This window comes from Bufo bufo, chromosome 2 (genome assembly GCF_905171765.1).
Source record: "Bufo bufo chromosome 2, aBufBuf1.1, whole genome shotgun sequence".
Classification (NCBI taxonomy): domain Eukaryota; kingdom Metazoa; phylum Chordata; class Amphibia; order Anura; family Bufonidae; genus Bufo; species Bufo bufo.
In genome coordinates this window covers 691,545,702-691,567,493 of record NC_053390.1, presented here as the reverse complement: position 1 = coordinate 691,567,493, position 21,792 = coordinate 691,545,702, and the positions used below count along the sequence as shown (strand labels likewise).

Here is a 21,792-nt window from a genome sequence, read left to right as displayed (position 1 = left end):
AGAGAATGGATGGAGAGGCAGGGCATATGCTCGACCTGCCACTCAGTCAAGAAGGGGGATCAGTGGGGACTCCAGTGTTCAGACCCCCACGGATTACTTAGTTATCCCCGATCCTGTGGATAGAGGATAAATAGAAAAGTGGACACAGGCCCTTTAACAGGCGAGCATATCTATTTTAGTTTGACACATATTTTGGGCCAGATTTTTAATTTAATTAAATATTTTTTTTTTTTTTACACCCAAAGAAAACCTTTAAGGATAGGGAATGTGAAAAGGTGAAACAGCTATGACACGACAGGTGATAAGTGTCTGATTGGTGGGGGTCTGACTTCTGGGACCACCATGATCAAGGGAACGTGGTCTTAAGACCCTGGTGTTCATAGATTGGCGGTAATGTAATTGAATGTCTCAGGACCCCCTTTTTCATGATCAGTGGGTGTTCCAGCAGTCAGACCCCCAGCAATCTGATATTTATCACCTATCCTTTAGACAGGCGATAGGTCATTATGGTAGGACAACCCTTTTAACCCCTTAAGGACTCGGCCCTATTTCACCTTACGGACTTGGACATTTTTTGCAAATCTGACCAGTGTCACTTTAAGTGCTGATAACTTTAATACGCTTAATACTTATCCAGGCCATTCTGAGATAGTTTTTTCCTCACATATTGTACTTCATGACACTGGTAAAATAAAGTAAAAAAAAATAATTATTTTTATTTATAAAAAAAATACCAAATTTACCAAAAATGTGTAAAAAATTGCAAATTTCCAAGTTTCAATTTCTCTACTTCTATAATACATAGTAATACCTCCAAAAATAGTTATTACTTTACATTCCCCATATGTCTACTTCATGTTTGGATCATTTTGGGAATGATATTTTATTTTTCGGGGATGTTACAAGGCTTAGAAGTTTAGAAGCAAATCTTGAAATTTTTCAGAAATGTTCAAAAACCCAATTTTTAGGGACCAGTTCAGGTCTGAAGTCACTTTACATAATAGAAACCACCCAAAAATGACCCCATTCTATAAACTACACCCCTCAAGGTATTCAAAACTGATTTTATAAACTTTGTTAACTCTTTAGGTGTTCCACAAGAATTATTAGAAAATAGAGATACAATTTCAAAATTTCACTTTCCCAAGAGTCCTGCCGGACCCTGCTACTGCAAATGTGAAAGTAGCCTAAATTCTGCCACATGTATGTTTGTGCATTATGCTGTGAGTGTCTACTATCATACTTCATATTTAATATTTCTGTTATCACTGTAATGGCTCATGAACACGGTTGTTGGATGTTTTGCAGTCCGCAAATTGCGGATCTGCGAAACATGTATACTGGGTGTGTGCTTTCCACATTATGCGGAACAGAACAGCCGGCCTCTAATAGAACAGTCCTTGTCTGTAATGCTGACAATAATAGGACATGTTCTATCATTTTGGGTAAGGGCCATGCGGACATACAGACACGGAATACACATGGAGTCATTTCCATTTTTTGCGGCCCCATTGAAGAGAATGGTACGGACACAGAAAAAAATAAGTTTGTGTGCAGGAGCCCTAATGTGGGCCCCCAGAATCAGTTACACTGGAGGGCCCCAGGTACAGTCTGACACTGCCCAGATGCTCTGCTCTCTCTGCAACTGTCGCACCCTCTGCACTTTGATTGACAGGACCAGGCAGGCGTTATCATGTCTTCACGGCCTGGTCGTTTCAATTAAACTGCAGGGTACGCGGCAGTTGCAGAGAGAGCTGAGCCTTTAAGTGTAACAGCAACGCCCCTGTTGCTCCTAGAGGCTCATTTACATATATTAAAACTTAATTTTTCTCAGCAATGCAGGAACATATGAACATGGGACCAACACAGATGCCTTCAGCTGCCAAGCCCACATGTAACAGGTCAGCCAGTGTCATAGGTACAAATCTGCTGACAGATGACTTTTAAATTATGGGCATTTCAAACTAAAATGCCTTCTGTCTGGTCTTAGGGGAACTGTGTGATCACACAGGATGGCTCAGCTACCCTTACTGAAGAAGGCACCTCAGATGGCCTGACAGCTAGGGCTTGTGACCACCACAAATCATTTTACTAAGTGTATAGCAATATAATTTACAGATCACACTGATTAGAAATTACTTCATGCTTGAAGATGATCATTGGTCACTGTAGGTTGATATTATTTTAGTACTGTATGGTGGTAACTATTTGGACAGAATGTGGGATTGCTACATGGGCACTGTACTGTAACATTTTGCTAATATATGGTGCTTGCAGCCCTGAACAACACTGTAATTTAATTAACTGTATGAAGTTATCTGCCCTGTGTTTTACCGTATGTCATTTACGGTATAATTAGGCACTATGGCTTCATTCACACAGTCAGTGTTTGGTCAGTGATTTCCATCAGTGATTGTGAGCCAAAACCAGGAGTGGATCCTACACAGACATAAGGTAGAAGGGAAAGATCTGCACCTGTTCTGTGTTTTGGACCCGCACTTGGTTTTGGCTCAAAATCACTGATGGAAATCACTGACCAAACACTGACTGTGCGAATAAGGCCTATATGGTATGATTACTGGTAGTTGCATACCACTGCATAGTGCACCATTGAACAAAAGGCTATATTTTTCATTGAAATTTTTATGCACTTTTAAGACCTTTTATGCACTTATCCATGTAAAGGAAAGGGTGGGACTTAGAAAAAAGAAGTGCTTGAAGTTAGGGGTTACAAAAAAGAGCTTCAAGAGATGTAAAAAGAGTATATATATACAGTATATATATTAGATCTCTCTATATCTATCTATCTATCTATCTATAGTATATACGCTCCTCAACACCATGAAGGAAAAGCCATGGAATTATGGAAATCGGTAGACAAGTTAATAATATACAAATGCTGAAAAAAAATTGAAAGAAAAGATTTGAATTATTTTGATTTATTCAGTATCGAGTATAAGCGGCACACACAGAAATACATGCACTTACACACCTTGACATGCTATCAACGAGATTATCAGTAGTGGTGGAATGTTCTGCTATGCTGAATGCACTTGGGCACGCAAATCATCAGGATCTGCTGCTGCCAGTTCCCTCTGCAGTTGCTGACAAATGTTGTCCCAGATGTGCTTAATGGGAGACAAGACCAGAGATGCTGCAGGCCATAGTAGCACATTTATTCTTCCCCACACCATAATCCCTGGAGCAGAACTGTTGTGATGTTTCCTTGTGAAGGCCTCTTCATAGCATTGTCCAGGTGGTCTCCAGACCAATCTCTGTCTATAATTGTATGTGAGACAAATGTAGGACTCATTGCTTGAGGATAGACCTCCATTCCAGCCATTCTTTTCTTGCTGTACAGCATTATAACCTTTGAGAGCAGGAGCGTGAGGTCAATGGAACACCTGTGGACGTCTGACTCGTAGCCAAGTGTCGTGCAAACACCTTCTAATGGTTTGTGTAGATACTGTTTGCCACTTGGGATGTGATGTCCAATTTCACATGCGGTACAGAATAGATTGCTACATGCTATTGTTCTAATCAGATGATCTCTCCGTGCAGAGGTTCGTCTCTGTGCACCTCTGTGCTGTCATTCCAGTTACCCATTGTTCTCCCAACCGCTAGAACATGCATCATTGAACAGTGCTGACATCTTTGCCCAGGTGCATAATGATTTGCTGGAGTGATAAGCCACGATCTCTCAGTTCAAGGATTCTGTCCCTTTTAGCTTGCAACACGTGGTGATAACTGGTACATAGACGAACAGTAGGCATCGCACAATCATGCGATATGATTTGATTTTTGAGATTTCATGTGGTTGAAAATCTTTGCTTTCAATCTGGCTTTTATGCCCCTTCCACATACCACAGATTTAAGTTAGGTACTTAAAAATTTGATCATCTGCAAATCTTACAACACCTGCTACTTCCTCGAGTTGCATAACTTTACGGCTTGTCCCTCTTGGTATCGCAATTCCAATGTTGTGTAGTTCAATTAATTTTTTATTTTGCTTTATATTTTAATTTTTGCAAAACAGGTATCAAAGTGATCAAAATTTTACAAAATATAGAATTAATACAGCACAATTGGCACATATGACTACATCTTAAAATCAAGTGGTTTTTGAAGATATGATTGAAATGTGTTGTAGTAATAAGGGTGAACAGTGCAATCAATTTTAATAACTGCAGTAAATATTGATTGCTTTTAGAAATTTGGTCTATTTTGCCATTAAAGGGTCAATGTAATTTAGCTTAATTATAGCTAGTGTCAGCAAGTGATGTTCCACTATAAATTATTTAGAGGTTGAATTAGGAGAATATTGTTTATAGGCACTGGATGTGTGGCATAAAATGAGTTACTGGCTGAAACCCACCAAATGAGTTGAAAGTTACTTGATTTATATGGAACATTAAAGCGTAACTGTCATTTCAATGACATTTGTAATATTGTGTAGGGAAAGTGGTTTTACTATTTTGTAATATTCTTTATTAGTGAAATTTTTATTGGAAAACAAGAGAGCCCCTCTTCAGCATATATTATATTCTGAGGAAGGCAATGTGTAACATACAGAGACAGGTTTCTCGGACTGTCTCTTATCTCCAGTTCCAGACTCCTTACATGTGACCTACCATATTTCGGATCTGTCCTTGCCTATGTGACTTGCAGCCAGTGCTGCTTGCTGGCAGCTCTGCTCATTTCTATTTCCCTGTGCTTCGATAGAGTAGGCTACTTTCACACTAGCATTAATATATCCTGGTATTGAGATCTGTCATAGGGTAACAATACTGGAAAAAATCGCTTCCGTTTTGTCCCCATTCATTGTCAATGGGGACAAAATGTAACTGAACAGAACGGAATTCTCCAAAATGTATTCCGTTCCATTCTCATAACGGAGAGCAAACCGCAGCATGCTGGGATGCAAACCGCAGGGATGCGGAGTTTTCTCTGACACAATCTGACACAATCGAAAACGGATCAGTCCCTCATTGACCTTTAATGGAGTTCATGACGGATCCGTCTTGGCAATGTTAAAGATAATACAGCCGGATCCGTTCATGGATGCAGATGGTTGTATTATCAGTAACGGAAGCGTTTTTGCTGAACCCTGCCGGATCCAGCAAAAACGCTAGTGTAAAAGTAGCTTTACTGAGTGTAGGGAAGTGTAGGCCTGCTTCCATCAGCACTGACAGTAGGTATACAGGAAAATAGTTAATTTACTGTTAGTGCTACAGCCCTGTTCTTCTCTCAATCTTCCCAGTACTAACCAGGGGAGACAGGGATGAAGATGGGCTCTCCTAAGAAATACTGGGAGAATTACTAAGGAGAAACTGTTCTCTCATAAAAGTATACACATTTCACTAATAAATGATATTAAAATAATGATTAGATCACTGTTCGTCAGCAAACAATAGTTGCACTGTAAAAATGGCTGCTCTTGAATAATATTTATTTTATCTGAACAAGTTCAAAATTCTAATTCCATGTATACATATATTTAAAGATACCATTATGGAAACTTGAAGTCACCGCTTGAGAGAGCTTAGGAACTTATTGCAGACATTGGAGCAGATATACCAATCCTGTAGGGTTTAAAATGTATTTTCTATGTTATGCCCATTTTACAGACTAAATAAGGGATTAATTGGCCCACTTACGGTAGTTACAATTGCTAGGTGGGATTGCTCCATTGTCCTCATAGGGAGGGGAAGACTGAGTAGTAAGAGCAGAATAGTTTGGGACTGTGAAGAGTAAGAAGGTAGAAAGAGCAGGGTAGGACAACTAAATAGCTTGTGAAACAGAGCCTTGAATCACCATCTGGCCTCTTGCACACGACCGTATGTATTTTGCGGTCAGCAAAAAATGGATCCGTAAAAAAATACAGATGTCATTTGTGTGCATTCCGTATTTAGCGGAATGGAACAACTGGCCCTTAATAGAACAGCACTATCCTTGTCCGTAATGCAGACAATAATAATAGGACATGTTCTATTTTTTTGCGGAACGGAAATACAGACATACGGAAACGGAATGCACACAGAGTAACTTCTGTTTTTTTTGCGGACCCATTGAAGTGAATAGTTCCACATACGGTCCGCAAAAAAAAAACGGAATGGACACGAAAAGAAAATACGTTCATGTGCAAGAGTCCTCTGAGGGAGCAAATGAGGATACATTTTGGATGCAAACCGGCCTTTTGAGAGGAGGTATATGAAAAAGAGTCTGTGGAGAGAACTTGTGTGAAATCTATGGACATTTATATTTTATGTATGTAGTATGCATCTTTTTAACCAACACACATATATTGATCAAATAAATGCCTCAGGGAACTTTGAGAACCGTTTTCATAGAATGTGTTGAGTCACAGACCAGTGTATAGCTTTGATAAAGGTTGTCAGTAGGGTTGAGTGAATAGAGTTTGGATTGCTGTACCCGAACCTGATTCTTTTAAATTACTTTTTTAAGAATATGGGCTCCATCCTACTGTAAAATGTATGGCCTCCGCGGAGGTCTGTCCAAAATTTCAGCAAATATCGCAAGACTTACTTCATCTTGCCTCTTTCACATGTCAGCTTGTTTATTCGCATAAATTACTGTATCAAACTACTAAGGGCTTGTTCACATCACTGTTATGTATTCCATTATGGCTTTCTGACAGAACTTTGCTTTCCATCTAGCATAACGGAAACCAGACGGATCTGTTATGCCTGCCCATACACTTCTATCATGACGGATCAAACGGAATTCCTCTAAATGTTTCCGTTTTGATTTCTGCCTTATGGATTCCGTTATTTTCTGTTATAACCATGTTATAACGGAAAGCCATAACGGAATACATAACGGTGATGTGAACAAGCCCTAAGCTGTGCATTATTAATAAAGCCGAGTTCAGCTTTGTATTTTGACTGTAATTTATGTGAATAAACAAACTGATACATGATAGAGGTGAGATGAAGTAAGTCTCGCGATATTTGCTGAAACTTGATAGACCTCAGCGGAGGCCATACATTTTAAAGTAGGATGGAGCCCATATTCTTAACATAGTTTTTAATAGAATCGGGTTCGGATACAGCAAATCTGAATTTGATTCGCTCAACTCTAGTTGTCAGTCTCATTTTTTCATTAGAATCTACTATTTGCAAGCTACACGTATTTAGCATTCTAGATATCTGCCACAGATCTAAAAAAAAATAAACAGCAAATTTGTTCATGAAAAATCTATGGCATGTGAACATTGCCTTATACTCACCAGCTACATCAATAAATTGGAATTGAAAAAAATAAAATAAAATTATAATTGAGCAAGAGCAGACCAGCTTAGGTCTAAAATAATTGTCACGAGGGTGTCTAGAACCACGCCTGACTCCGTTATACCCGGGGTCAGGAAGTTGCAGCGGTTGGCTGTGCGTTCTATGTAAGATAGGGCTGTTTCCTTGTGGTAGCTTTCTGGGTTTGCTTTGCAAACCCGTTTGGCTCACTCAGGGATCCGTAGCTCCTTCTCCTCAGCTGTTCGTTGTCCAGCACTCCCAACCTCCTTATATTCCCCTCTCACACTTCTCTGGTTGCCAGATATAGAGCTTCCTGCCTGGACTTCTATTCTGACCCTCTGGAGCTGTGTTGCTGCGTTCTCTGGTTGTTGGTCCAGAACGCTACCCTCCGGATCCCTGTTACACCTTTATGGTCTGCTGTGGTCGCCCACCTGGGTGTATGTGTTTGTCTGTTTTGTCTGTCCTCTCCCTGGTGTTTCCCTCTTAGTGTGAGTGGTGCGGACTAGCGATCCCAATGGCCCGTTCACTATCTAGGGCTCATTTCAGGGAAAGCCAGGGTTTAGGCACGTGATCGCCGCACGGGTGAGGAACCCGTCTAGGGACGTCAGGGCAGTCAGGTGCCAGCCGCAAGGTGAGTCAGGGGTCACCACCTTTCCCTCTCCCTTGGGCAGGGCTTTCCCTTTTCCCTCCATGTGCGTGTCGCCGGTCATTACAATAATATAGCAATTGATACTCAACTTGCCATTTTCCCACCACTCCTGTCCTGATGGTTTCCAGTAGTCTCCTGGTTCCTCTTAATGTTCAGGAAACGACTCCTCAACCAATCACTGGTTACAGTGGTGACTCTCTTCAGCCTGTTATTGACTTGTATGAAGAAAGGGATCAGGAAGTATAGACTGGCGGGGCACCAGGATAGTTTGGAATGGGAGTGGTAGGGGTTCACTATGGTTAGTATCACTTACTTTTTAGATAAAAAGAGGGATTTTTCAGAGAAGAGCCCATTACTCTGGTCCCGTAAAAATCACCAGCCACATAACCCTCACAAGTGAAACCTGCAGTGCACCAACAAGAATGTCATATACAGTACTCCCAAATAGATCTCTACAATTTCCCCACAGTTATCAGCCAAAGTACCTCCTACGGCTGTCTACCTCAGTGCAATATTCACCAAGTATACAATGCTCTTACCTTGAATCTACGTAGGTGTATGTAAAGTGAACTCTTGTTCTCTGCTGCCTCCTGAATGGAAGCAAAGTAGGAAAATGAGAACACAAGTTCTTGTTGTAATATGCAGTGGGTGTAGACCCACTGTGCCAAATAACTGGTTTGACTTTGGGCTATTCCTGAGGGCATTGTCCTGATAGTCCACTGATTTTCACCCGTTAACCCCTATACAGGGATCTGGTCTTTGCTGCAGGGGAGCCACCAGGTTGCTTTTTTCTGGAATAGTCCAAGTGTATTTGGCAGCTGACTCACGAGAGTCAGAGACACTGGTTCAGAAACCCAAGGGATCAGGCTATATTCATAGTCAGGAAACAGGCTGAGGTCAGGCAAAAGGGAATCAGAGTCCATGAGACATGCAGACATCAGTACACAGGCAAACAAATGAATATAGCTCTTTTACAGGGTCAAGCAGAGATGATTACAGAGTCCCACTGCAATTCAGTGGTATACTGCAAAAAGAGGTCCAGAAATCGACTTTTGTGTGGTATATGCAATACTTATTGCATGCATAGTTCCTAGTAAGGAGCTCAGTGACTGTCAGCAGGACCCTTTTTATGCTTCTTCCTTGATACAGCTGGGGTACCACTTGGAACCGAACCTGAGTTCGGGTTTTTTACAGTCTAAATCAATCTCTGAAGTTATGATGCGAAGTCTCGCAAGACTTCGCGAAGTAATAGCTTCGGCTCCTCTGAGCCAATACATTCTAATACTGTACAGAGCGCATGCTACGTATAGTATTGCAACAAAATTTTATGCAAATCGACTTCGGATGTTTCATTCGAGGTCGATTCGCTCATCCCTAGTTGTAGCCTTTATGAAAGCTTAGGAACTTACTTTCTCTTTTCATCTTGAAATGACAACTTTGACCACACATTGGATTGAGATTAAAGAGGCATTACAGTACCATCAGCATTTTTGTATCATATATTATCAGCCTTTATGTAAGGGTTATATTAGCAGATGAAATCTTCCCTTCACAGCAGCAGTAAACTGACAATGAATTGCCCGTCTATATAGAAGTTTATCTCAGCTGACTGCTACAGAAGGACAGTATTTTGCATTTAATGTACTGGAAAAATGAAAACAGCCAAGCTTTCTTAAAAAAAATAAAAATTTGATGAATCTTGAGGTAAAATAAAAAAATATTTTTGATGGAAGAGTCCATTTAACATGAAGATTCTGTAGTAAGCCTGATCATTTCATGATATTATCTGGTCAGAGTACAGTAGTTGAAATATGTGTGATGAAATCGTCGTATGCCCACCCTACACCATCTGGCAATCTCGGAATGTTTTGTACTACACTGAGCACACAGCTCTGCAGCTGCTGCATTTGGCTCGGGCTGCAGTATTGGAGAAATGTAGATTCCAGGAACATGTAATTATTTCCTAGGTGAGCACATGCTGTGTATTGTTACTAACAGTGGATTGTAGTAATGGAAGCAATTAAATTAGCTGGATACTAAATCCACTATGAAATCAAAGTAATAGTAGCTGTTATCTGATGACTTTTTCTTGGGTGCTATTTAATTTCTAATTATTGTAATCTTGCCATATCTACAAAATGCTATGAAAATCTCCTTCTTCCTAGGTTTCCTGCCATAACAACCAGTGTTCACTTTGATGAAGATATGCTTACAAACATTTTTGGATTTTTATCAAACTATATATTTTACACATGAAATCCATAAAAAATATTACAAGTTCTTTTAAAAAGAAACACAAGGATGATATGATTTCAGTAATTGCATATTTTGCTTTATCTCTTTAATTCATCCATATTTCCATGTTGAATTATTGTCCAAGATAGCAGTATACATAAGAGCACAGGCCCATAGCACAGATTAAACTGGGCACTCCATTATGTCACATTTTGCCACCTAGGATAGAAGTACCTGGTGTTCAATTCCCTTCGACATCAATGCCTCGATTCTTATTGGCTAACAATGCAGTTGTAGACAGGCAGTGCTGCACAAGTTCTCGCCAAAAAACTACATTGGACCAGCCAGGTCTGGACCTCTTTTCTCCAAGGACCTAAAACAGCTGCATTGGCCTCCTCTATGGTACATGTGTCTTTGGTCCAAGAATAAAAAAGAAAATATAACTGAATGCTAAATATGCTCTAAATATATGAGAGTATATTACAAATAAAGGGGGAATTAATTACGAGTGGAATTTATCATGCCCTGCACTCCAGAATTCTGGGTTCAAAAAGTTGTGAAGTAGGGCTTTGTGACTTTTTGGGCTTATACGTGCTTATTCTTTTTTCATTTTTGCACCACTCTTTCCAAACAACATTTTTCTTCATAAGTAACATTTTTATTTTTTATAAATGAGCTGAGTTAAAGGGGTTGTCTCATCTCGCACAATGGGGGCATATTGCTAGGATATGCCCCATTGTCTGATAGGTGTGGGTTCCACTGCTGGGACCTGTATCTATCTCCTAAACGGAGTCCCAAAAGTGTTAGAGGGCGCATATTCATTTTTTATGGGGCCGCTGAAAATATCCGAGTGCTGGCTCGGCTATTTCCATTGGAGCCGAGCTATCTAGTGATATGCCCCCATTGTTGGAGATAAGACAACTACTTTAAGCCACACTTATCAACAGATTGGCATAGATAATGTAGTAACAACTTAAGGCAGAGGTGTTAGACTTAAAGATGCACACATTTATCAAACCTTCTGCAATATTTTATACATTTTGTGCATATTACAGCAAATCTGCAAAACTGACTTCAAAATTTCTACTCATGATAAATCTCCCCCAGTGCATTACCATAAATTGCACCAGATTTATCAAATGTCTTTGTCACTTGTTGAGATGGTACTCCACTTTTTATGCCAATCCTTTACTGGAGTAAGATTGCACCAAGTGTGACTTCTTAAATTAGCGTGAAACACAGCTCTGAATTTTTTTTACCTTCCTTGATCTTTGGAGCCAATTATGGCTTCAGAGCTTGGCCCACCAGAGGAAATTCTGATACTCTGGTGGGCCAGCCCTGATTACATATGTTGCAAATATGAGTTTGCCAATGCTATTTAAGTTTGTCATTTGACATAGTTGTATTTTGTGTGCAGGAGTGCATGTTATCGTAACCAGTCAAAACTATGTACTCTAAATGTGTGTGTGTGTGTGTTTGTGTGTGTGTATATATATATATATATATATATATATATATATATATATACAGTGCAAATTAATTGAAATGTTTTAGAGAAAGTAAATAAAGTAAAAAAAAAAAATGAAGGTCATAATTAAGATCAATGAAACATTCTTTTTATCTCTGACATTTATATGTTTGTGTACATTCAGATTTCATTTTCTTTCAGGTCATTTCACCTTGTATCTCTGTTTTGTTTGAAGGTTGCTTTGAATGCTGCATAAAATGCCTTGGAGGGATTCCATATGCATCATTGATTGCCACGATCTTGCTCTATGCCGGGGTTGCACTGTTCTGTGGCTGTGGTCACGAGGCTCTATCAGGCACTGTCAACATTCTGCAGTCCTATTTTGAAGTGGCAAGAACTGCCGGGGACACGCTTGACGTCTTTACCATGTGAGTCATAGTATTACAATTTAACAAATGTATCTAAAGATGTTCCATAAATGCACAGATGAATATTTTCAACCCATGCTTCTATGTACATTTCCACTGCTTCTGTTATTATTACTTTGAAGCTACTGTATAATATGCAATATGTTGCACTGACACTGTTTGTATCCCTCTGGCATTATATCTGTTCCCGGGGCTACGTTGGAATAACAGCTGAAAAAAAAGACTACTTTAGCAGTTCCACAGATACAACACATAATTGCCATAATATTAAGTGAGAAGAAGGCTTTATAAGATTAGAAAAATGGAGAGATGTTTTCCAGAAATAGCACCACCCTTGTCCATTGGCTATGTCTGACATTGCATTGTATTTTCATGCACTTGTATGAGATGTGACACTAGATACAACCCATGGACATGGCAAAAAGGCAGAGTTTTTTGTTCTAAGACCTGCTCTTTCTGGGCTTAAAAGAACACTAAACACAGAAAATGCACAAAAAATACACTTCCTCCTTTTATCTCCTCCTTTCTCTTTGTATACCTTTGTCTCATGTTAGAATTAAAAATGAGGAGTATATAAAGAAATCACATCACCAAACAAAAAAGGTACTAAACCCAAACTTCCATGACAGAAGTGATGAGAGGGACATTAAAGGGGTTCTCTGGAAATTAAACAAATACAATTACTGAAAATACTTAAATATTACTTTATTATAAATATATTCCCAAATAACTTTCATTAGTTATAATGGCTCGTTTTGTGTGGGGAGAAATCATTAGGTGAAATAAAATGTCTGCCGTCTTATTAGTACATACAAAACCTGTCCTAACCCACAGCAGGACAAGTTACTTCACAACCCTGACATAAAGATCTTCCTCATCCTCTTCTCTTCTCTGCTTGTCAGGGATTATGGTCCTGAACACAGCTGATAATATCTTCAGCTGAATCTCTGTTGGAATGGAGTTCATAAGGAGACATGATGTACAGAGAGGAAGTGGGGATGTGGATAATGAGCAGCAGCACTTGTCTGCAGTCTTTATAACCACAGCCCCAGATTACCACAGTCTGTCCTGCCCGTCCTCTCTGTACTTCATGTCTCCTCATGAACTCCGGTCTTGCTGTCTTGGGCAGTCGCGGACATCGCTCTACTCTCCTTGTGTGAATTAGGATTAGAGCTCTGTGAACTTTTCTTCAGCACTGAGAGAGTTAATGCTTTCCTCCTGCCCCTGTCCAGGTGCTGGTTAAGTTGCTGTCTCCCTATTTAGCTGGGCTGTGGTTCCACCTCCTTGCCTCAGCTTTGAGCTTATTCCTTGCTAGTAACCAGTGAAGGTGATCTCGTCTGGATATCCGTGTACCAGCCCCAAAAATTAGGCATTTACCTGACAGAAAAGGCCTTTTATGCCGCTGTATATACATAAGACAAGGACCATTCTTTGTTCTGGGTGGTGGCAGATATGTGTGGGCTGGCATGAGGATATTCAATTACACGTGGTCATCACAGGTGTTGAATTCCTCCCAGATCCATGCCTCATTCATTTTTAGAAATGTGAGGTAGTCCACATTGTCGCGAGCTAGGCGAGTGCGTTTATCGGTCACGATCCCCCCTGCTGCGCTAAACGTCCTTTCAGACAGGACACTCGACAAGGGGCAAGCCAAGAGTTCCATGGCAAATTGTGCCAGCTCTGGCCTCAAGCCTGCACACCCAATAGTCCAGGGGTTCCTCGCTTCTCAGAGCGTCCACATTGGCCGTTAACCCGATGTCGTTGGACACCTGTCCGTCTAGGCGTTCACTGAGGCTGAATCCGGAGGGCGGCTGTCGATGGGCTGGCTGCAAGAATGATCTCATATCCGAAGTGACCAACACATCTTCAAACCGCCCTCTTCTTGCATGTGCGGTAGGATTGGTACCCACACCAGTTTTGCTGTGGGTGGAAATTCCTTTGCCAGCGCCCGCAACAGAAGAATGCATCATCTTTCGCAGCAAGGCCTGGAAATGCTGCATTCTGCCAGCCCTCTGTGATGCTGGTAACATGTCCGCCATTTTGTGTTTGTACTGGGGGTCTAAGTATGTTGCCACCCAGTACTGGTCGTTGCCCTTTATGCTTTTTATACGGGTCCTTCTGCAGACACTGGAGCATGAAGGCCCCCATTTGCACTAAATTGGAAGTGGTGGAGTGCCCTGGCTCCTGCTCATCGCCCAGGAGAATGTCGTCCTCTGTGTCCTCCTCCCAGCCACGGACAACACTATGGATCCCCGAAAAGTTTAAAGTCCCCCTCAAAGCCTGCTCTTCTTGCTCCTCCTCCTCCCCCCAGCCACCATCCTCCTCTGACTCCTCTTCAGACTCCTGCTGACTTGTCTCAGATGGAGTAGCCCCCCTTGGGAATTCATTCACCATTGCGACTTCCTCATCTTCCTGCTCCTGCTCCTCGACAGCTTGATCAATGACATGACGCAATGCACGCTCCAGAAAGAAGGCGTAAGTTACGATGTCACTGATGGCACCCTGGCTGAGACTGACCAGTTTGGTGATCTCATCAAATGGCTGCAGAAGTCTGCATGCTTCGCGCATCAGCAGCCACTGGTGCAGTGAAAACAAACCAAGCTCCCCAGATCCCGTCCTGCTGCAGAGTTCGTACATGTAGTCGTTAACGGCTGGTTGCTGCTGGAGCAGCCTATCAAGCATATGCAAGGTGGAGTTCCAGCGCGTCAGGCTGTCACAAACCAGACGTCTGACGGGCAAGTGGTGTCGCCGCTGAACGTCAGCAAAGCAAGCCATGGCCTTGTAAGATCTTCAAAAATGGCCAGAGATTTTCCTGGCCTGCACGACTAAGTTTAGGACGTGGGCCATGCACGGCACATGTGTCATTTTGCCCTGTTTCGGCGTGCTCAGCAGATTGGCACCGTTGTCGCACACCACTTTACCAACTGTCAAATTGAGCGGGTTAGCCACTGATCAGCCTGTGACCGCAGAGCTAAAAGCAGTGCAGGACCCGTGTGGCTCTTGGCTTCCAGGCACAACATTCGCAGCACAGCATGGCAACGTCTCACCTGGGACGTCGAATAGGTTCTGGGGAGCTTGGGGGGCGCAGCAGAAGAGGCGGTAGCAGTGCAAAAGGAGGAGTCAGCCGAGGAGTAGACGGAGGATGGAGTAGGAGGAGGAGAAGAAGAGGCAGACCTTCATGCAATCCGTGGCGGTAACACCAAATCCACACAGGAGACACAGGTTACATGCTTGACGGCCCAGTGGGCAGTAAAAGTTATGCACCTAAACTGCCCGTGTTTGCTAGACCACGTGTCTGTGGTCAGATGTATCTTGGCACCGACACTGTGTGCCAGATATATATTCACTTGCCGCTGAACCTGGCCATATAGCTCTGGGATGCACTTCTGGGAGAAATATTTTATTCCGGGGATCATCCATTGCGGTGTGCCAATGGCCACAAATTTTCTAAAGGCCTCTGAGTCCACCAGTTTATATGGCAGTAGTTGGCGGGCTAGCAGTTCCGGCAAGCCAGCGGTTAGCCGTTGGGCAAGAGGATTATCTGGCGTCATCATCTTTTTTCACTCGAACATTTGGGCTACAAAACCCTGCCTTATGCTAGATGAACGCAACAATGGCACGGTGGAAGGTGGAGTGAAGGACAAATGAGAGGAGAAGGAGAAAGAGAAGAGGCAGGACGTGGAGCGCCCGGAGTGTGGCTTTGTGGGTTCTGACGGCGTTGCCCCCACTGGGCTCGGTGATGGGAGGCCAGGTGCCTTCTTAAGGCAGTCGTCCTTAGGTGAGTGTTGGACTTACCGCGACTTATGCGTTGACAGCACAGGCTGCAGATGGCAACACTATTGTCAGCAGCTGACACGTTAAAAAAAGCCCACACAGCAGAGACATGTGCCAGCGTCCTGAAAGCTCCAGAAGGGACCGTGCATGGTGGATGGCCAGATACATTTGCTGATTTTTGCCTCCTGTGCCCTGCGAGCTGTGCCTGCTTTTCCTCCTTCTCCTCCCTCTCTGCTGCTCCGTCTCTCCCTCTGAACTCCCCTCCTTTTCCTCTCTTGTGGGAACCCACGTTAAGTCCATCAACACGTCATCATCCTCACCTTCACCACCACTGACATTTGAGATCTCGTAGTAGGCAGCAACAACGGGGACCTCCCTCCTTGGGCTGATCTGGGAACTGTTGTCAGACCCTGGGTGGCGGCCGTTGCTACCTCCTCTTCCTCATCCGATGTCAAGAATTTCTGCACATCGGTAAGGTTTGGGAATGGATGGGAAAATAATTCCTCTGACTCGTGTGGAGGGGTTATGGTGGTGGTGGTGGATTTGGGGGTGCACACAGCTAAAAGTGAGGAGGGTGCAGATACAGAGGATGAGGAGGGTGCAGAAGCGGAAGGGTGAGTGAGCCACTTAACCAACTCTCGTGCGTCCTTTGAAGTAATCGCACGCGCCTTCTCCAGCTTCCCACTTAGGCTCCGTCCTGGTGCACCTGCCCAACCCCTACCATCCCTGCGGAACGGCCTGCCTCTTCCTCTGCCTGTCATTTTTTTTAAATGACCCTGTGCCTAAGTCCCTAGAGAAGAGCGGTATTTGTGAGTCAGGTACAGTACAGACCAAAAGTTTGGACACACCTTCTCAATCAAAGAGTTTTCTTTATTTTCATGACTATTAAGGCATCAAAACTATGAATTAACACATGTGGAATTATATACATAACAAACAAGTGTGAAACAACTGAAAATATGTCATATTCTAGGTTCTTCAAAGTAGGTCTTCCAACAGTCTTGAAGAAGTTCCCAGAGATGCATAGCACTTGTTGGCCCTTTTGCCTTCACTCTGCGGTCCAGCTCACCCCAAACCATCTCGATTGGGTTCAGGTCCGGTGACTGTGGAGGCCAGGTCATCTGGCGCAGCACCCCATCACTCTCCTTCATGGTCAAATAGCCCTTAATTTCAAAGTTTTCCCAATTTTTCGGCTGACTGGCTGACTTTCATTTCTTAAAGTAATGATGGCCACTCGTTTTTCTTTACTTAGCTTATTTTTTCTTGCCATAATACAAATTCAAACAGTCTATTCAGTAGGACTATCAGCTGTGTATCCACCTGACTTATCCTCAACGCAACTGATGGTCCCAACCTCATTTATAAGGCAAGAAATCCCACTTATTAAACTTGACAGGGCACACCTGTGAAGTGAAAACCATTTCAGGGGACTACCTCTTTAAGCTCATCAAGAGAATGCCAAGAGTGTGCAAAGCAGTAATCAAAGAAAAATGTGGCTACTTTGAAGAACCTAGAATATGACATATTTTCAGTTGTTTCACACTTGTTTGTTATGTATATAATTCCACATGTGTTAATTCATAGTTTTGATGCCTTCATAGTCATGAAAATAAAGAAAACTCTTTGAATGAGAAGGTGTGTCCAAACTTTTGGTCTGTACTGTATATTGCAGGCCTCAATCAAAATTTGGTGGAAGCAGGTATAACACACCTTAATCAGTCTTTTGTGGAAGCAGGTATAACACACCCCTACATCAGTTTTTTGGGGGGGCAACTGGTATATCACACCCGTTACAATTAGTTGTTCAAATAGCGTTTGTCCCTCTATATAGCTGCGGTATCGCAGCAGAACCACATACAACTGCTGCACAGTTCAAATGCACTATATAGAAAATATATTATAGGTATATCACACCCATGCAATTAGATGTTCCAATAGCATTTGTAACCCCTTTAACACCTGTAGGGTTTCTACAAGACTGTCAGGAACATGCATAAAACACTGTAGATTGACAAACAATGAGGACAATTATATTTCTTTTTTTTACTTTTATCATTAATTTCTAGGTTTAGTTTAGGAATGTCTAATTTAATAAATAGCACCTATTTCTGCATAGACGCTCATTAAAGTGTAATTGTTATATTTTCAATCAAAATTCAATTTTCATATATGTTGTTGCTGCTGCAGTGATAATCCATAATCACTAATTATTGTGTTCACATACCACTTGTTTAATAAGATTCTGTCCATAGCAACCACTCCTCAAAAGACTTCTTTCTGAGAATCTTCTCAAGATGGCTGCTGATGCCCTTACCCCGAGGCTAAGACCGCCCTCCCTAACTTCCCATAATTACTTAGGCTCATCTCGGGAACGGGCAGCGTCACCCCAACCAATTGGTTTTCTCCACAGTTACACACCCTCTTCCTCCTGAGAGCGCATACATATTATCCTCTGCATTATGTACTGGCAGTTTGTTGGGAGTTATTTCATTTACTTAAATAAAACAGCAGTGCAGAGGTTAATATTTATGTCTATTTAATTCATTTTGACTTGTGGCTGGGTACCTGGTCTAATAGAAAAGGCCGTGTTAACTAGAGGCTGTTGTAGCTTGGCGCTTTATTAGTCCCTAGAGCGGGAATTACATCGCTCTAGAAGCAAGTCACTTCCGCGATCCGACTGGAGCGCGCACTTAGCATTCAGGACTGCCCACTACTAAGTCCTCCGTCTTCTGTATATACAAGATAGGAGACGGAGGACACCTAGCAATGCTGTTTTAGCTGAACCACTGAAATGCCTGGGGGAGCAAAGACAAAACTGCAATTACTAGGTAATTCAATACCTATTGAAAAGTATTGACTAGGAAACTAAGGTTTACTTAGTGAGACCAAGCCAATTACATAAAAAAATAAAATAAAATATGACAGTTACCCTTTAAGTAAATGTTGTCATTCACCACTCACTGGACTCCTATACAAAACTACTGTATACTGTACACCAATCTGCTCAGCTCCTCTATAACATGCTGCTGGCAGATTAGTCGTATTGATATTTCTTCTCCTACACTGTACCTGTTCTGTGAAATTCTCACTGCCCCGGTCCATTAGACTTGCTCCTAACATTCTCAGTTTTAAGTTTGCCTTGAAAGTTGAAGTTGAAAGATGCTTATCTCACATAATGGCTCAAAATAAACCGGATCATGTCAACAAATGTTGTTACTTTGCTTTTTTTGTTGCATCAATTTGCACTTTATATCATTGACGGGTTTATGCAGCTTTATTTATATTTCTGTTGCCAACACAAGAGACTGGCACCCTTGATAAAATGATGATTTATCCCTTCACTCTCTTTTAGTTACCCTTGGAAGAGTTTTCTACCCTCATTTGCTAATACCATGTCTGTACATATGGACTTTTTGCAGAGGTTCCCACAACCCAATAATGAAAGGGATATGACAAACCAGGACTGGGTTCCTTGTCTCCAAGGATCCAATAATAGCTACCTTTTTGGCTTCTATGTTCTTGTCTCCAAAGTGTATAGGTATTCATCACACGGTATCTATCCTATGGAGATGCGCAGATTCGTGTTCGCATCTGCGCAGAGACTTTCGCACGATGGTCTGGTTGTCCCGACCTGTAGCTGATTTGTGCCCGGCCTGGTATTGCTGCAGGATACCAGTGTCATGGCGCCGGCTGAGGAGGGAGGGATGGGGACTGTTGAACAAATGTTTCTTCATCCACAAGGATAAGCGTGGCAACGGAAAGGGCGCGAATAAGTGTGCGAACATACGTTCGCGCGATCATTCACATCTTGCTAGCCAATCACTTCATACCATAACCTGTCTCCTCATTGGTCATGATTGTAAGACCGCCTTCCAGCCAAACACTTCATACCATAACCTGTCTCCTCATTGGTCATGATTGTAAGACCGCCTCCTATCTTCTGGTATAAATAAACCACGCCTAGCCGTTGGAAGCAGGCACATTATTGGAACCTATTTGAGAACGTTTCTGTGATGTTATTTTGGAGGAATTGCGCACACATCGACGCACACTACACCAAGGATTTCCCGATTGTACTTCTGGCGGTTGTTTTCGGTTGTGAGAACGAGACAAAGGAGCACAAGGCGATATCAGTATTAATATGTGTTGGATCCTAGTGTTGATCAAGCACCAAAGTGCTCTGGTGCTCGAGTATAACACTTTGAGATGCTCGGGTGCTCTACAGAGCACCTGAGCACAATGGAAGTCAAGGGGAGAACCCGAGCATTAAACCAGCCACCCCCTGCTCTGAAGAGGGAGGGTGTCTGGTTCACTGGAAAAGGTCAGAAATTGATAGAAACACCACTGAAATGGTTCGGGAACAGCATGGGGAGGATGTTTGGATGCATCTTGGACTCCCAGGTCGCTGCTGGGAATGATGTTGTCCTTTTACAGACTGAAAATAATATGCACAAAACCGAAGATAAAATCGATTTTAGAGGAAAAATTGTTAGGAAACATTCTTTCCTGTATATTTACTTGTATATAAAGTGCAAAAATTACAAGGAAGAGGCACTCTGATACAACCTGTATGTCACATAAAGGAGGGCCTCGTTCACATTGTGGTACAATTGTTCAGGTGGTGGGACTCCTACACTCTGGGCAGTGAAAGGGCTGCCACAAATTACAAGGAACCGGCACTCCAATACACCCTTTATTACACATAAAGGAGGGCATAAAACACACCCTTGAAAAATTATGATTGATGGCCTGCTGGTGACCCTCAAAAACATTAGGAGCAACGGCCTGCTGGTGACTCTCTAAAACATTAGTGGCGAGGGCCTGCTGCTGATCTAACAATCTAAAACATTAGGGTGAGGGTCTGCTGCTGATCTGACCATCTAAGACTTTAGGGGTGAGGGTCTGCTGCGGGTCTGCTGCTGAGCCGACCCTCTAAAACTTAGGGTCGAGTGCCTGCTGCTGATCTGACCATCTAAAACATTAGGGGCGAGTGCCTGCTGCTGATCTGACCATCTATAACATTATGGGCGAGGGCCCGCTGGTGACTAAAACAGTAGGAGTGAGGGTCTGCTGCTGAGCTGACCTTCTAAAACATTAGGGGTGAGTGCCTGCTTTCAGTAGACACAGAAGTGGGATGGTTACGCTGATAATAGCGGCATCGCGCTCACCATCTGTGTTGATTCCTCAAAGTTGCGTAAAACCTCACAGAGGTCAGACTGTTAAACAAAACATGCAATGCAACAGCTCACTGCAAATCAAATAAAGTACCAAATTGCATAATAATTGCAAATGCTATACTAATAAGTTAGAGATGCTTGGCAAATCATTTTGTACAAAATTATTTGAGCCCGTCTGCCGCTCGTCAAGGCGATCTCTAGTTAGACGGGTTCCTAACACTAAATTTTACCTGTTATGTGCCATGACGGCTATCATATAATTCAGAAAGTGCAGGTTCCACATGCATGCTGGATCTGCCTGAATTTCTGTAATTTTTGGTGCCAAAATGGCCTCCATTATATCCACGAAAAGCAGTTACCAGCATGCATGCCGGGCCCACTCCACACCACCCCTGGCGCCAAAAGGTCACCAAGGACTGCAATGAGAGTCCACACACTATCTCTCTCCTGGTGCCAGATGGCTTCAGTGAGTGAGGGGGAGCAGGCCAAGCTATATACTAACACTAATTAACACAGAGGTCAGACATCCATGCCCACTCGTCGCTTGTGAAGAGCGGAAGCTGACTGAAAAGGCGACGACCATGTTGCAGCTGGTATTCCACTACTTCCCTCTGCTGCTCACAAAGCCTGGCGAACATGTGGAACGTGGAGTTCCAGCACGTGCTCACATCGCACAACAGTCGGTGAGCTGGCAATTGCAAGCGCTGCTGCAGATGACTTTCGGAAATGGGCACACACGCGGTGCACTTTCACCAGTAGCTCAGGCAAATTGGGTAGGTTTTGAGAAACCGCT

The 21,792-nt window shown here is 42.6% G+C and overlaps 1 protein-coding gene across 2 annotated transcripts in view; it reads left to right on the top strand.

Moving 5' to 3' along the window:
- Positions 1-21,792, top strand: part of GPM6A (glycoprotein M6A) — a 456,304-nt gene that overhangs the window by 355,693 nt on the left and 78,819 nt on the right. For both annotated transcript variants that reach the window (XM_040418684.1, XM_040418683.1), the window contains exon 2: positions 11,856-12,048. In XM_040418684.1, the coding sequence (XP_040274618.1) occupies positions 11,856-12,048 (193 nt within the window). The remainder of the gene's footprint in view (positions 1-11,855; positions 12,049-21,792) is intronic.